This window comes from Oncorhynchus keta, chromosome 6, assembly GCF_023373465.1.
Source record: "Oncorhynchus keta strain PuntledgeMale-10-30-2019 chromosome 6, Oket_V2, whole genome shotgun sequence".
Lineage (NCBI taxonomy): Eukaryota > Metazoa > Chordata > Actinopteri > Salmoniformes > Salmonidae > Oncorhynchus > Oncorhynchus keta.
The window spans coordinates 20,070,742-20,084,747 of NC_068426.1; the positions used below are offsets into that span (position 1 = coordinate 20,070,742).

The following is a 14,006-nucleotide window of genomic DNA, read 5'->3' on the forward strand; positions in this document are numbered from 1 at the left end:
TTCTTGGGCCATACCTTAACTATAGATCAAGGTATTTACATTGATTCTTGATACCACAATCTGTTGACATAGGTGTAAGAAACCTATTATGTTTTGTCCCCCCCATATGGCAGGATTCAGAGAGGACTGGATAGGCCATGGAAGCAATATGGCCTAAGGTGTAGGGGCTAGGGGGCAACTAACTGCTCGACAGTTTGCAAGCCTCCCACCACTGTTGCAATCAAGTGGCTTCTAATTCGTTTTTGCTGTGTCATAGTATTAGCCAACGAGAAACCATGTCTTGGTAAACGTTGCTAAAACCTCAATATAGGGAACTGTCCGGACTGGAGAAACACTTTCCTGTGTGGGCCATGTATCACAGAAGGACTCATAGTTTTCCCAGTGATATTTATGTTAGTGGATCTGTAAAACATGAGTTCTGAGAATCTACAACAGATCAATGCAACGTAGAGACTGGCAGACACGACAGAGCGGCATGCCCCAAGGTACAATATGCACGATGCAACCCTTGTCTTACATGTCTGTCATTGGCCAGGTCCAAGAAATTAGTAATCAACCAGGCAAAGTAAAACTCTGTTTTGGTCTAAGTGTTCGGAAACAGGTAATACTGCAGTATCACTGTCAGACAGGAGACTAAATGCTCATCCAGACACAAACCCTAAACTCGATTAATCATGGAACACACATCATCATCACAGGCAGAATATTACCACAGGCTTTCCTTTTGTCTTTCCTCATTCCACATTCCATAAAGAACAACACAAAAGAACCATATGGTACCACAAATGTCCCTGTGCAAATTCAGTGCATTCGCACATTGTTACTGTACAACACCATTCCCATGATAATATCAATAAAGTGTCACTCCCTGAAACAAGGAAGTATGATGGTAAATATCTGAACAAGGTCCAAAGCATTTATGTGTCTATTTAATGTCAAATTAACTTAGTCATGTTAGGAGATAAATACCTTGCTCTGAAACTTCCTTATTGTGGTCTCTTTCTCAAGTAACAGTTTCCGTGTGGTAACAACACAATTCAAGTTTTGAAAGAGCATGATGACAACATACATGCAACAACAAAAAGCAAAACCTGTGTGAAAAACAGACTATAGCTGACTCTGAGATCTGACCACAACAGACCATTTTTAATTTGAGAAAAGTTGAATTGTGACTTGAGATAAATGCTTTACGATACAATCCACATATTTCAATCACAATGCACAAGTCTGTTGCATTATGTCAATTTCCCTGAATCATTTTGATAATGTATAACTGCACTCCAAACGGGTTCTGCGGCTGTCCTAGTAGTAGAACCCTTTGAAGAACCCTTTCAGATTCCAGGTATAACCCTCTGTGGAAAGGGTTCTACGTGGAACCCAAAAGGGCTCTTCAAAGGGTTCTCCCACAGGGTCAGGCGAAGAACCCTTTTAGGTTCTAGATAAAAAATAAAATAATCTATTAATGTATTCATTAAGACGATACACAAATATCAGACACATAAATGCATTATAATAGTATAGTTTGATTCCCTCTGAACAGGGATGAAAATACAAAATTATACAGATTTGGCAGAGGCATAAGTAGTGGAAGAAAATGGCTGCCTCCAAAAAGGATCTAATTAATTTTGAAGGATCATCATCAGCCGCTTTCGTCCAAGGCAGGGGAGGGAGGAGGGAGACCCCTGGACTGATTAGCATTCACTGCAGGTAGGAGCTGGCTGCTGCTCACCCACTGTGTCACAGCTAAAATGGAATCACTGTTGTGAGTGGCAGTCTGGGCAGCAGAAGTCTGCTTCCCTTAGTCTGCTCCTTTGTGCCCCGATTCACCTCACTTCAACGCTCAGGCAGGTGGATTTACATGTCTAGATTGCAACTGAGACCAGGGAGGAAGTAAATATGCTTGTGTTGTCTAAAACTGGCCCTGTAGAGGCCTTTGTCATCACTTCATCAAGATGGTCTCAATACCATGTAGACGCTTCTTGATCACATGACCCAAATAATCTATTAATGTATTCATTAAGACGATACACAGAAGAAATGCAGCGCAAACAAGAGTGCTGAACTATTTATACATTTTGCTGGTTGGCTGGGAGCCCCTTGCAAAAAAAACTAAAACAGTCAAAGGTCACACATTTGTTTTATTGTGCTGGTTGTAAGTGTGCCTATATCGAGAAGCTCTGAGTATACAGCCCAGAATAAAGTGATTCATGAATTATTCTTTGTCCAGACCATATACCATGAAGATATAGCTAATCATCACAATCACATAACTCATGTTACTGCACAAGAGCTCTAGCAGGAAACAGCTGGCCAGATTATAGACTAAGCAAAGACAAGTCTCATTTTTCATGTTCAATCAAATACCATTTGCCTTGATTGAATCAATATTACCATAGTTGCCCTGTCCTGCAGTCAAACTAACTAGTTGCCTCATTGGTGGAATGTTATGAATACTTTTCACAATTTCATAATTAATAAACATTTCAGCAAACAGTGTTTCTATGTCAAACAGTTTTGTTATATTTCAGTATTATGTGATGTATAGAAAGTGTAGTATTGGAATTTGAAATCTGACATGGTACAGGTGTCTTCTTTTTTTAAGCCCGTTTACCATGTGTGTGAGGTGTATACTTTTGTTTCAAAGTAGATTTGTTTAAGACTACCAAGAAACACTCAGTGTGACCCTTATATTGCCCACTACAGTAAAATGTTAAATAATATTATCAGTCAATGGTTGATTAGGTTAAGCCAAGGGCAGACTTTTTGGAAGAAGTAAGAAGGAACTACATACTGTCAGTCACCCCATCTGAGAAATGACAGATGACAGGGGGCGGGGCTTTGCAACATGGACCATAAATAGAACAGTTAGAGAGCACAACCATACATCTTCAGACAAGAGTTGACCTCATAAAAAAGACTTCACAACAAGAGTTGTTCAAACCAAGGTAACAATTTTATACACTGTTTCTCTTGTCTCGTCTGATAATCAGGTTTTATTCAAATTCTTTCTGTTGTCCATGGTAATTCTGATCCATGCATGATTGTGTTATTAATATTGTGTGCAAAAGCTGTATTTTTTTGAATACTTTAGAGATGTCTCTGTAGTTAACAAGACAAGTTATTAGCAAAAAGATGCACACATTACATTTAAGAAGCAGGATGTTTTTTTAAAGGATGACATCTGATTATCCCTCAATTTTTTTCAGAGATGAAGCCATTTCCTCCCCTCCTGGCATTGGGATGGTGCCTGATGTTCAGCCAGCCAGCCCTGTCTACAGAGGAAAGTTTGGGTGGCCCTTTCATTCAAAGTTCAGTGGAGGAGGCAAAGAGACTTGTAGATGAAGCATACAAGTACTCCCGAGAAAAGTAAGTGAACCTGACAGTTGACCTCTTCAGATGTAGTCGTCAATCTCTGTCTTTGTAAATTGTGCTAGCACAATTTTCTCAGTCAGTCGCAGAGACATGTAATGTAATTTCTAATGATTAGTACACTAAATCTACATGTATACTGATAGGAGCATGTTTCTATTCATAATTCTGTCATCTGCTTATCCATATCCCAGGAGTCTGGAGAGAGTGCGTGGGCAGTCCACCAGGCCCTCTGATGTCATACGTCTCATGAAGCAGCCTGCCAGGGACACACGCTCTGCTGTACGGTCTGCAGACTACCTGGAGAACACCCTGAGACTGATCCATGAGAAAGTCCACAGCACACACAGGCTGCATAAACGCTCGCTCAACGCAACAGGTCAGTCACACACACCGTCACAGATACTCACACATTCACTTTGTGAAAAACTCCCCATACGTAGTCACTCAGACGTAGACACACACAGTCATAATAAGTACACTTTCTTTATTACAAGTCTTCCTTATCGCTCTCTCGTTTCTCAGACCTGCTTACAGCAGAGCAGCTAGACACCATTGTCCGGGTAACTGGCTGTGCAGCTCGTGTCAGCAAACCCTCCTGCCACAGCACACCCAACATGAACAAGTACCGCACAGCCACCAGCGTCTGCAACAACCTGTAAGAGCACCAGGGCATGGCGGGTTTAATATTTTCACTCAACAATTTGATAGCCTTGTGTAATGTGCACAGTCGCTGTATAGGTTGGAATAAAAGGGGAAGAGCAATCAGTGTATGTCTGAGGTCTGGCTACGGAGGCTGCAGTAGATGAGGCCATATCCCTTGAGTTTCTCAAGTGAGGTTTCTCAATTCTGATGTGTATTTTCTTTATGCTTATTAGGAAGTTCCCTCGTCTTGGAGCCTCAAACACCCCCTTCACTCGTTTCCTGCCTGCTCAGTATGACGATGGGGTCTCTCGACCCAAAGGCTGGGAACGAAACACGAGCTTCAACAACTTTGTGCTCCCTCTGGTATGATAACAATAAATATAGTTGGAATAACTGCTTCTATGTTGCCACAAGTTAGATATAAAGTATCATAATTTTATTCATCTTTCTCCCTCTACCCTCCGTCCTTCCTTCCCTCCCTTTGTGCAGGTAAGGGAGGTCTCTAACCGTATCCTGGCAACCAATGACTCTGGTGTAGTGAACGATGGCGAGTTCACACACTTTGTCACCCTCTTTGGCCAGTGGAACGACCATGACCTGACATTCACGCCCTTCTCTCCCAGCATCCGCTCCTTCAGCAACGGCCTGGACTGTAACGAGAAATGTGAGCGCTCTGAGCCCTGCTTCCCTATCCAGGTCAGTCACAGCTCTCACATCACACCACTTACAGCAGGCACTATGACTTCACTCTTAGACTAAAAAAGTGCTGTCTAGAACCTTAAAGGGTTCTTCGGCTGTCCCCATAGGAGAGCCCTTTGAAAAACCCTTTTTGGTTGCATATAGAACCCTTTTGGTTCCAGATAGAACCCCTTTCAGTTCCATGTAGAATCCATTCTACAGAGGGTTCTACATGAAACCCCAAAAGGGTTCTACCTGGAACCAAAAAGGGATATCCTATGGGGACAGCCAAAGAACCCTTTTGGAACCCTTTTTTCTTAGAGTGTATACAGTCATGCCTGTATATATTGGTATTTTCTAACCATGGTCCATGAATTATTAGGTCTTCACCCTCTACCATGTATTTTCCTCCATGCCCAGATTCCTCCCAGAGACCCACGCTTGCCCACTGGCCCAGACAGCTGCATCCCAGTCTTCCGATCAGCGCCCGCATGCGGCACAGGAGAGTCTGCTTTCAATTTCGGTGGCGTGGCCTCGAAGAGGGAGCAGATCAATTCACTGACGGCCTTCCTTGACTTGGGGCAAGTGTACGGCTCTGAGGAGGGGTTGGCACGTGACCTCCGTGACCTCACCAACAATGGGGGCCTGCTGCGTGTCAACAAAAACTTCACAGACAAAGGGCGCGAGTTTCTACCCTTCACTAAATTGAAGGGGAACATGTGTTTCACCCGCAGCAGAGTCACCAATGACACCAATGCCAGAGAGGTGCCCTGCTTCATTGCAGGTTAGCCTTTTAAGTATGTTTGTCTGAGGAGTAGACCAATGTATATATAGGTTAAAGTTGAAGGAACAGAATGATGGCAAAAATAGAAAACTAGAGTCATTCTTTGACTTTCATGTACAATAGTTATCTGGATACAGACACACAATGTGTATGATGTTCATCTCAATCACTATTTGGCCTCACCAGTAAGTCTCTGTTTGCCAGGTGATGCCCGTGTGGATGAGAACATAGCATTAACATCCATTCACACAATGTTCATGCGTGAGCACAACCGTCTGGCCCGTGCCTTGAGTCGTCTCAATCCACAATGGGATGCTGAGACACTCTATCAGGAGGCTCGCAAGATCATGGGCGCCTACACCCAGGTACCACAAGCTGACATATATCACTAATAGCCATGGTGTCAGTTCATTGTCTCCACGAGACATCCAGGGCATAATTTCTAACACACACACTCCTTCCCTCTGCTTCTCCTTCTCACACAAATAACTATTCTTGAATATTCTCACATTGACACAGCTTCCCTATCAAATACACACCTAAAAAATAAATCTACTCTCATCCTCCTAGTTGTTTGTGTTCCGGGACTACCTGCCGCACATCGTGGGCCCAGACGCCATGGCCCGGCAGCTGGGCCGTTACCCTGGATACAACGAGAAGATTGATCCCAGCATTGCCAACGTGTTTGCTACAGCAGCCTACCGCTTTGCCCACCTGTCCATCCAGCCCATTCTGTCCCGCCTGGACAGCAACTACATGGAGAATGCCATGTTCCCCAATGTGCCTCTGTTCAAGGCCTTCTTCACCCCATGGAGGCTAGTTTTTGAGGGTGAGTGGTGGGACACATAGGGATGGATGCTTTGCAGACCTCTTGCCAGTTGTAAGCTAATTCACTCTCTGGATTAATAACAGTATATAACGGGGAAAAGGTTACAAATGTAAACATCCTATTCTCTCTCTGTCCTTCTTTAGGTGGTATCGACCCTCTGATCCGTGGTCTGGTGGGTCGCCCGGCAAAGCTGAACACCCAAGATCACATGTTGGTGGACGCTGTGAGGGAGAGACTCTTCCAGTTTGTAGAACACCTGGCTCTGGATCTGGGCTCCCTCAACATGCAGCGTGGACGTGACCATGGCCTGCCTGGTACACACCTGCCTTATCCTCCATACCACTATACTGACACCACAGATAAACACATCTATACCGTTCTACTTACATATTACAGCTAATGCTTTAGGGTTGTTAACACCAACTCCAAAATGTCAATCATCTCTCTCTCTTCCTCAATATATCTCTACCAATCTGTTCCATGCAGTCATTATTTTCTTTCTCTTCCCTAACCTAGGCTACAATGCTTGGCGTACATTCTGTGGGCTCTCAACGCCTAGGAACGAGGCCGAGCTGGGTGCAGTTCTGAACAACAGAGACCTGGCCCGCAGACTGCTGCAGCTCTACGGCACCCCAGCTAACATTGACGTGTGGATGGGGGGCGTGGCTGAACCATTTGTACGCAGGGGCCGCGTAGGGCCTCTCTTTGCCTGCCTCATCGCCACCCAGTTCCAGAGGATCCGCCAGGGAGACAGGTGTGTGTTTTTGTATGTGGTGTAGTGAGTTGTTCAAGTGTGTTTCATCTGTCAGAGCATGCATGTGTCCTAATCTTGCCTGTTGTCCCCAGGCTGTGGTATGAAAACCCAGGCGTCTTCACTTCGGCACAGAGGGCTAGCCTGAGTCGTGCCTCTCTGGGTCGGATCATCTGTGACAACACTGGCATTTTGACGGTGCCGCGTGACCCCTTCAGAATCCCTGATAATAGGAACAACAGACTCATCAACTGCAGCACTATCCAGCAATTAAACCTCCAATCCTGGAGGGAGAGACCTACAGAGGCCAAACAGCAGAACCAGGAGCAACAACAACAGGACCAGGACAATGAGGTAATTGGTTGAACTTCAGTATAAGTGAATATTTTTGCCCCCGAGTTGGCATTTCACCCATCCATAACCCATTCATCACTCTCTTCTAACGTCACCCTCTTCTTCTGTATTCCTTTCTAGATCCCCTGATTTGAGGCCCGCTTGACCCTCAGGACCCAGCAGCAACCCAACGCTGCAGTTCTCCACTTTCCATGATGTATTGAACTACATTTAGAAGGAAACATTTTATGGTAATGTTTAAAATAGAAATATAAGCAACAAAGCAGAAATACAAAACTAACACACTTATTAAGCTTGATACATATGACTGTATACCCATATTTTTTATGAGCATACAAAAATACATAGTAGCTTTTTATTTTAACAAACTAAGTAGCTGGGGTTCTCAATTTTCTCACACGGAAATATCACATTCTTTAAAGGGGCAGTCAAATAATAACAATAACAAAACGGTCACCCACAACTGTTTTGGTAAATTGCTGGGGGATGTGGGGCTGGAGATCTCAAATCTCCAACAGAGATATGACATTTCTAGATTAATATAATACACTTTGGCAGGAGTGTAGTAAGTCTTATGAATGATCTTCAATTGCAATAATGTATGTCTAAGGTTGTAGGAGCAGGTATGAACCTTTTCACATATCTGTGATCAATAGTTCTCCTCAATTTCTTCCTTCAGATCTGTTTAAATGTTCCTTATAGGTTCTGAACTATCAGGTAGAGTTTCACAATCAACCCTTGATATAATTTGGTAATCAACTTCTTTGGCAGAGCAGCTTCTTTCAGTATTTACTCTATGCTATATGTCTTAGGTTAATCCAAATTCTGTCGAAGTGAATGAATAAGATTTCTTAGTTGTAAGAACTTAAAGAAATTGACCATGATTAACCCACATTTTTCTTGTTATCGATTGAATGACAGTAGAGAGCCATCATAGCACACATGTTAAACATTCACATGCCACTTTGGAACCAGGAGTTGTAATTAAACGCTGGAGGTAATGTGGAGTTGTTCCAAATAGGGGTGCTTGGCAATATAGTTTTCTTTGCATTAAAAAATATATATATTTGCATTCTTCTATCTGATATTTTGTTATGCCATTGTTACTGTGACTTTGTATGTGTTGTTTACTCATTCTGTGTCAACAAATCAAGGAATAGTGTATGCATTTTTTTAATGCATTTATTTGTGCAAAAGGAATGAAAAAGGCGACTTTATTTTAAAAAATCTAAACGTTTACAAATGAAAAAGTAAATTTATAAATAAACAAAAATGAAAACTAGCGCTGAATTCCTCTATATGCATCTACCGTAAATTAGCTAACAATTCTAGTAACATATTTTTTATAATTGTGTAATTAGTTTATTAAAAACAATCTTAACATTGTTCGGTGAGATGTTCAAGTCAGTTATCAACTGTTTTATATATATAATGAAAAAAACAAATATTATACAACAAAACTATAGAAATTAAGATTCTGCACACTTCCTGAACTTGGTGCTTATTTAAATGTGTACTGCACCTGTATCCTTTTTCTCTGTTGCTTTTTATGGTTTATTTCACAAATATTTTATTTTATTGAAACACTGTATTCATGTGTTTTATTGCATAAATATGAACTGCATCAGAAAATAAACATTCTTAACTAAGACGGCAAAATCATTTTCATGGTGTGTACTGTTGACCTAATTTATTCCTTGTTCCAAGTGTTGAGATGAAAAATGCAGATGAACGCCACTCCAACTCGTAATTATAACCAGCAAACTCAGGTATCATCCCTGAACTCTGAACTCTGATGTCAAGCACAACTGAAAATGTCAACAAACATGGCTGTGATTTCAGCTGTTAATGGTGAGAATGGTTCTTGCATTACCCCCAGCACTTCAACACTCCAAGTCGTTCCTCCAAAGCAGACAAGTCATTCTTCAGATCACTCACAACATGAATGTGGCATTCATGTGCTCTTGGGAAGTGGGAAACTGGAAAGTGGAAGGTCGTAAAGCCGACATGATTGTGTTCAAGTGGTTTTGAAGTCGGACCAATTCTTCAACCAATTACATTTTAGCTAGCTTAATAAGCTAGCTAACGTTGCTAATAATAAAGTTAGCTAGCTTGCTTGACATTGACAATATGGTCAAAATTGGTTATCTACATTTTCCACTTTGATAAGTTTGTAATTTAAATTTTTTTTTATTGTTATCTTCTGGTTGAAAATGTAAAAGGTAAGTGGTGAAACGTCACAACTCGGCAACTCGTGCCGCATTCAAAACAACTAGGAACTCGGAACTGGGAACTCGGTGTGTGATTACTGGGGTGGCGTTAAGTGTTGAGGTGGAACAACTGAAATGGAATATTCCCTGTATCTGTGACGCCTGCCGTTTGGTGCGACATAGACGCGGTGGCGAGCGTGGCGGAACAGAGAAGACATTGTCTGTCCTTTTGCATTTTGAAGCAGTCTTTACCTGACAAAGTCATGTTAGGATATGTCAGTTATCTTGTGAAAGCTTTTGTGAAGAACCCACTAAGGTGCAGTGTGTATGAGGGAGATTCCAAGATGTGAGAAATGTGTAGGAGGGCATGAGACAAAGGAATGTGTAGTATCGGTGGAAAAAACAGTGTGTGTCAATTGTGGGGAGGCCCATGTTGCTGGGGATCAGAAGTGCCCAGTGCTAGGGATACAGGTTGAGGTTGCCGGGGTCAGAGTAGAATAGAAGGTGTCATATGCTGAGGCATTGAAGAGGATGATGATGATGGGTCAAGGGTAAGTAGTAGGCCAGTACAGACTGATGTGAATAGGTACTTCAGTAAGGTTTTCTTCTTAACATTCATTGACATGTTTTATTCCAGCAGCATACCACCCTGCATACCACTGCTGGCTTGCTTCTGAAGCTAAGCAGGGTTGGGCCTCGTCAGTTCCTGGATGGGAGACCAGATGGTGCTGGAAGTGGTGCTGGAGGGCCAGTAGGAGGCACTCTTTCCTCTGGTTTAAAAAAAAATATCCCAATACCCAAGGACAGTGATTGGGTACACTGCCCTGTGCTGTCTTTTGGATGGGATGTTAAACGGGTGTCCTGACTTTCTGAGGTCATTAAAGATCCCATGGCAATTATTGTAAGAGTAGGGGGGTTACCCCTGGTGTCCTGGCTAAATTCCCAGTCTGGCCCACAAACCATCATGGTCACCTAATAATCCCCAGTTTACAATTGGCTCATTCATCCCCCTCCTCTCCCCTGTAACTATTCCCCAGGTTGTTGCTGCAAATGAGAAAATATTCTCAGTCAATTTACCTGGAAAGATAACATTTTAATTTAAACAATTTAAAAATCAGTTGTACCTCAGAAATGTAACATAAATCCTAGGCACTGTGCTTCTACATCTGCATTGCTTGCTGTTTGGGGTTTTAGGCTGGGTTTCTGTATATGCACTTTGTGACTTCTGCTCATGTAAAAAGGGTTTTATGAATCAATTTGATTTGAAATCCCAAATATATGTTGTGGTGGCAGCTGCAGAAAAGTACTTGGCTGTACAAGATGTTCCTGCAGAAGAGTTACAACGTGCGTAGAACGAAAGAGGTGTAAGATCAGTTAGGGTCAAAGTACTGGAATGGAGGTATTTTTGTTTGTTATTTGTGTATGTAATAGTGGTATCTAAGTGTAGGGTGAGTTGGTGGTGTCTTTTCCCCCTTCCTTTTTATTTTTGTATCACAAAAGATAACGCGATCGACCACACACTATCGTACGGTAGGTGGCGTGATGCACAAACAAATGTCATGATACCAAAGAAGAAGAAGTAAAGGAAGACGCATGCGCATATTATTTGTGTACAGAGCATGTGGAGCGCAGGCCTGGACTGTGTCTTTACTCATAGTATGTTTTTTTCACACATTCTGATTCTTGGGATAAAAAGTATGAAAGGGAAGGGCAAAGCAAAAGAAAATAATCTCTCTGTCCGTACTGGACTTGTATTCCCAATCGGAAGAATTCACAGACTTTTGCGGGCTGGGAAGTACGCCGAACAGGTCGGGTGTAGAGCTTCCGTGTTTTTGGCTGGCGTGCTGGAGTACTTGGTCAATGAAATCCTCAAACTGGCTGGCGACTCTGCTAGGGAGGCACACTCACCGCACATCAGCCCTCATCACATTCCTGGACTACACAAACGACAAAACTTTCCCCAGAGTCTGTAAAGCTTCTCCAGACTGTTGATACTGATGCAGTTTAGGTTCTCCAGGCAGATCATTCCCTATTCTGATGTGAAAACAGGTTTTCTCTCTGACCTGACATTGAAAGCGGCATTTACGAATCTTGCAGAAGTTATCATATGAATGAATAAGTATTGTCACAGGCTGCAGACAAATTAAGTGGATGCTTGTTTACACCTTCTTTCGGCAGACCTCTTCAATTACGTCATGTGCGTTAACCTTCTATGAAAACAAGGTGCACCCAACTACTAAAGAAACACACATAATAATCTGAACTACCTTGGAATATGTTGTCGTTTTACCTCCATCGTTGGCCATCTCAATTTCAGTGTTTTCCTCTTTGGCCGTTGACTTTTTTTTTCTTTTAATATAAAGGATAGCCTGTCTATGACATATATGCCCTGGACTTGCAGCACATAGATGCATTCATTGTTGATTCAATCCCAGACATACCCTTGAAAGGGAGGGAAATGTGCTATCTCCTACCATGACAGTTTCTGATAAACAGGCTCCTCTGGTCGTTTTGGTTGAAGGGAAAGGCTGTGTTCAAATAGTAGCTGTACAGTGCTGTATGTGCAAATTCACTGGATTTGTTTTAAGGTGAGTGAGAAGGCACTGTGTTTGCAAGACAACCTATGACCGTTAAAGCTACATTGTCTTTTAACATTGTGTCATGGAATGTCATCTCAAAATTGATAAATTGATGCAGTTGCTTGGATGGGCCTCTTGACTGCAAGCCAAGGGTAAGAGGAGAACACTACTGAGGACACATCACATGAATGTAATCCGCACAAACCGATTCTAACCACCCACCCACCGTACAAGGTAGACGACGTTCATAGCGAGTTGGAGACACAAATAATGTTTTGTAGGTCTCTTAAAATACAACTGCTTTGTGAAATGTCCACCAAGATACTTACCACTCTGTTTGGTACCTGCAACTTCTGAGTAAATGTGGCACTGTCTATTCTTCCACAAGTGCGAGTGAATTACACCATGACATTCTGGGGGCTCTAGAAATGGTTGTGTGGTAATAAAGACGTCATTTAAACGGTAAACGTGGATGACCTTTTAATGTGTCATGAACACAACCAGTCATATTTTCATCTGATTGTCAAACAAATCACTTCAAAAAGTAGGCTACCTGTGTATGTGTCCATTCCAAAATAATTCCTGGATCCAAACTGTCTACTTGTGCCATTTGATGAATGGAAGTAGACATCTGTTACAGAGCACCAAGAAGTGTTCCTAATGACATTCAGCTATGGTCATTGATTAGGCCTACATGCTTCTTGCTGACAAATTTACATTTTTTTTGGTCAATTTGTTCACCCTAACACACACGGTCAACTTACTACACTAGGCTACAATGTGTATTAGCATGCCTTCAAATAGGCCTACCGGTAGCCAGTGATGTAGTGGTAAAAAAAAATAGGTGGGTAAACTCTGCTTCTAAAACAAACAAAAAACTCCATATACAGTGAATTGTTCTGAAAAAGTTTGGATAACTGCGTTTACTTGCGTTTACCCTCCACCAGGCCAACACCACTGCCAGTAGCCTACCCTCGTTGCCGAGGCAATTTTACACATGAATACATGCAGAACAGGTAGCCTATATTCAATATAATACATGAGTTGACTCAAAAACATGTTTTACACCCTGGTTCATGAGTTGTCCATAATTCATGAGTTAATGCATGGAGTCTTCACAGATCGTGACAAAACAATACCTTTCTTTCCATATGTTAATGACATTTATGACAGTGTTATTTGTCGTTATTAGGCATATTAACAATTGAATTAAAACGTTGAACTTAAACCCTGTACAAATCATGGATATTGGAGATCTCGGAAAATGCACCGTAAGTGTAACTGTGCCTTCATAACATTTCATTATGTTTCACCGTGGAAACATTCCACACGGGCATACAGATCCAAAAGAATCTGACCGAAAGAATCACCTTATAGGCCTACTGTCATTATCGTGTAGCCAGCCTACTTGTTGGATTGACTGGATGTGTATTGGTGTCTAGCTGTAAGCTAGTTGTCTAGTGATATTGTTGCCCATCATCGGCTGATCCAGGGAAGAAAACAACTATTGTTAAAAAATTATAAAGCTAAATAAATGGTCTACTATACTGAACATAAATATAAACACAACATGTAAAAGTGTTGGTCCCATGTTTCATGAGCTGAAATAAAAGATCCCAGACACTTTCCATATGCACTAAAAGTTTATTTCTTCAAAATTGTGTGCACAAATTTGTTTACATCCCTGTTAGTGAGCATTTCTCTTTGCCAGATAATCCATCCACCTTGACAGGTGGTAAATCAAGAAGCTGATTAAACAGCATGATCATTACACACGTGCACCTGTACCAGACAGATGGCAGACAGT

The 14,006-nt window shown here is 42.0% G+C and overlaps 1 protein-coding gene across 1 annotated transcript; it reads left to right on the forward strand.

The window, feature by feature from the left end:
- Positions 1-2,882: 2,882 nt before the first annotated feature.
- Positions 2,883-9,072, forward strand: LOC118385196 (eosinophil peroxidase-like). Its single transcript, XM_035772125.2, has 13 exons — positions 2,883-2,945; positions 3,207-3,366; positions 3,564-3,748; positions 3,895-4,027; positions 4,248-4,377; positions 4,504-4,710; positions 5,113-5,476; positions 5,681-5,841; positions 6,047-6,305; positions 6,449-6,619; positions 6,822-7,059; positions 7,152-7,410; positions 7,531-9,072. Exons 2-13 carry the CDS (start codon positions 3,209-3,211, stop codon positions 7,537-7,539), a joined length of 2,274 nt encoding a protein of 757 aa, XP_035628018.1. The 5' UTR covers positions 2,883-2,945; positions 3,207-3,208; the 3' UTR covers positions 7,540-9,072.
- Positions 9,073-14,006: the final 4,934 nt, after the last annotated feature.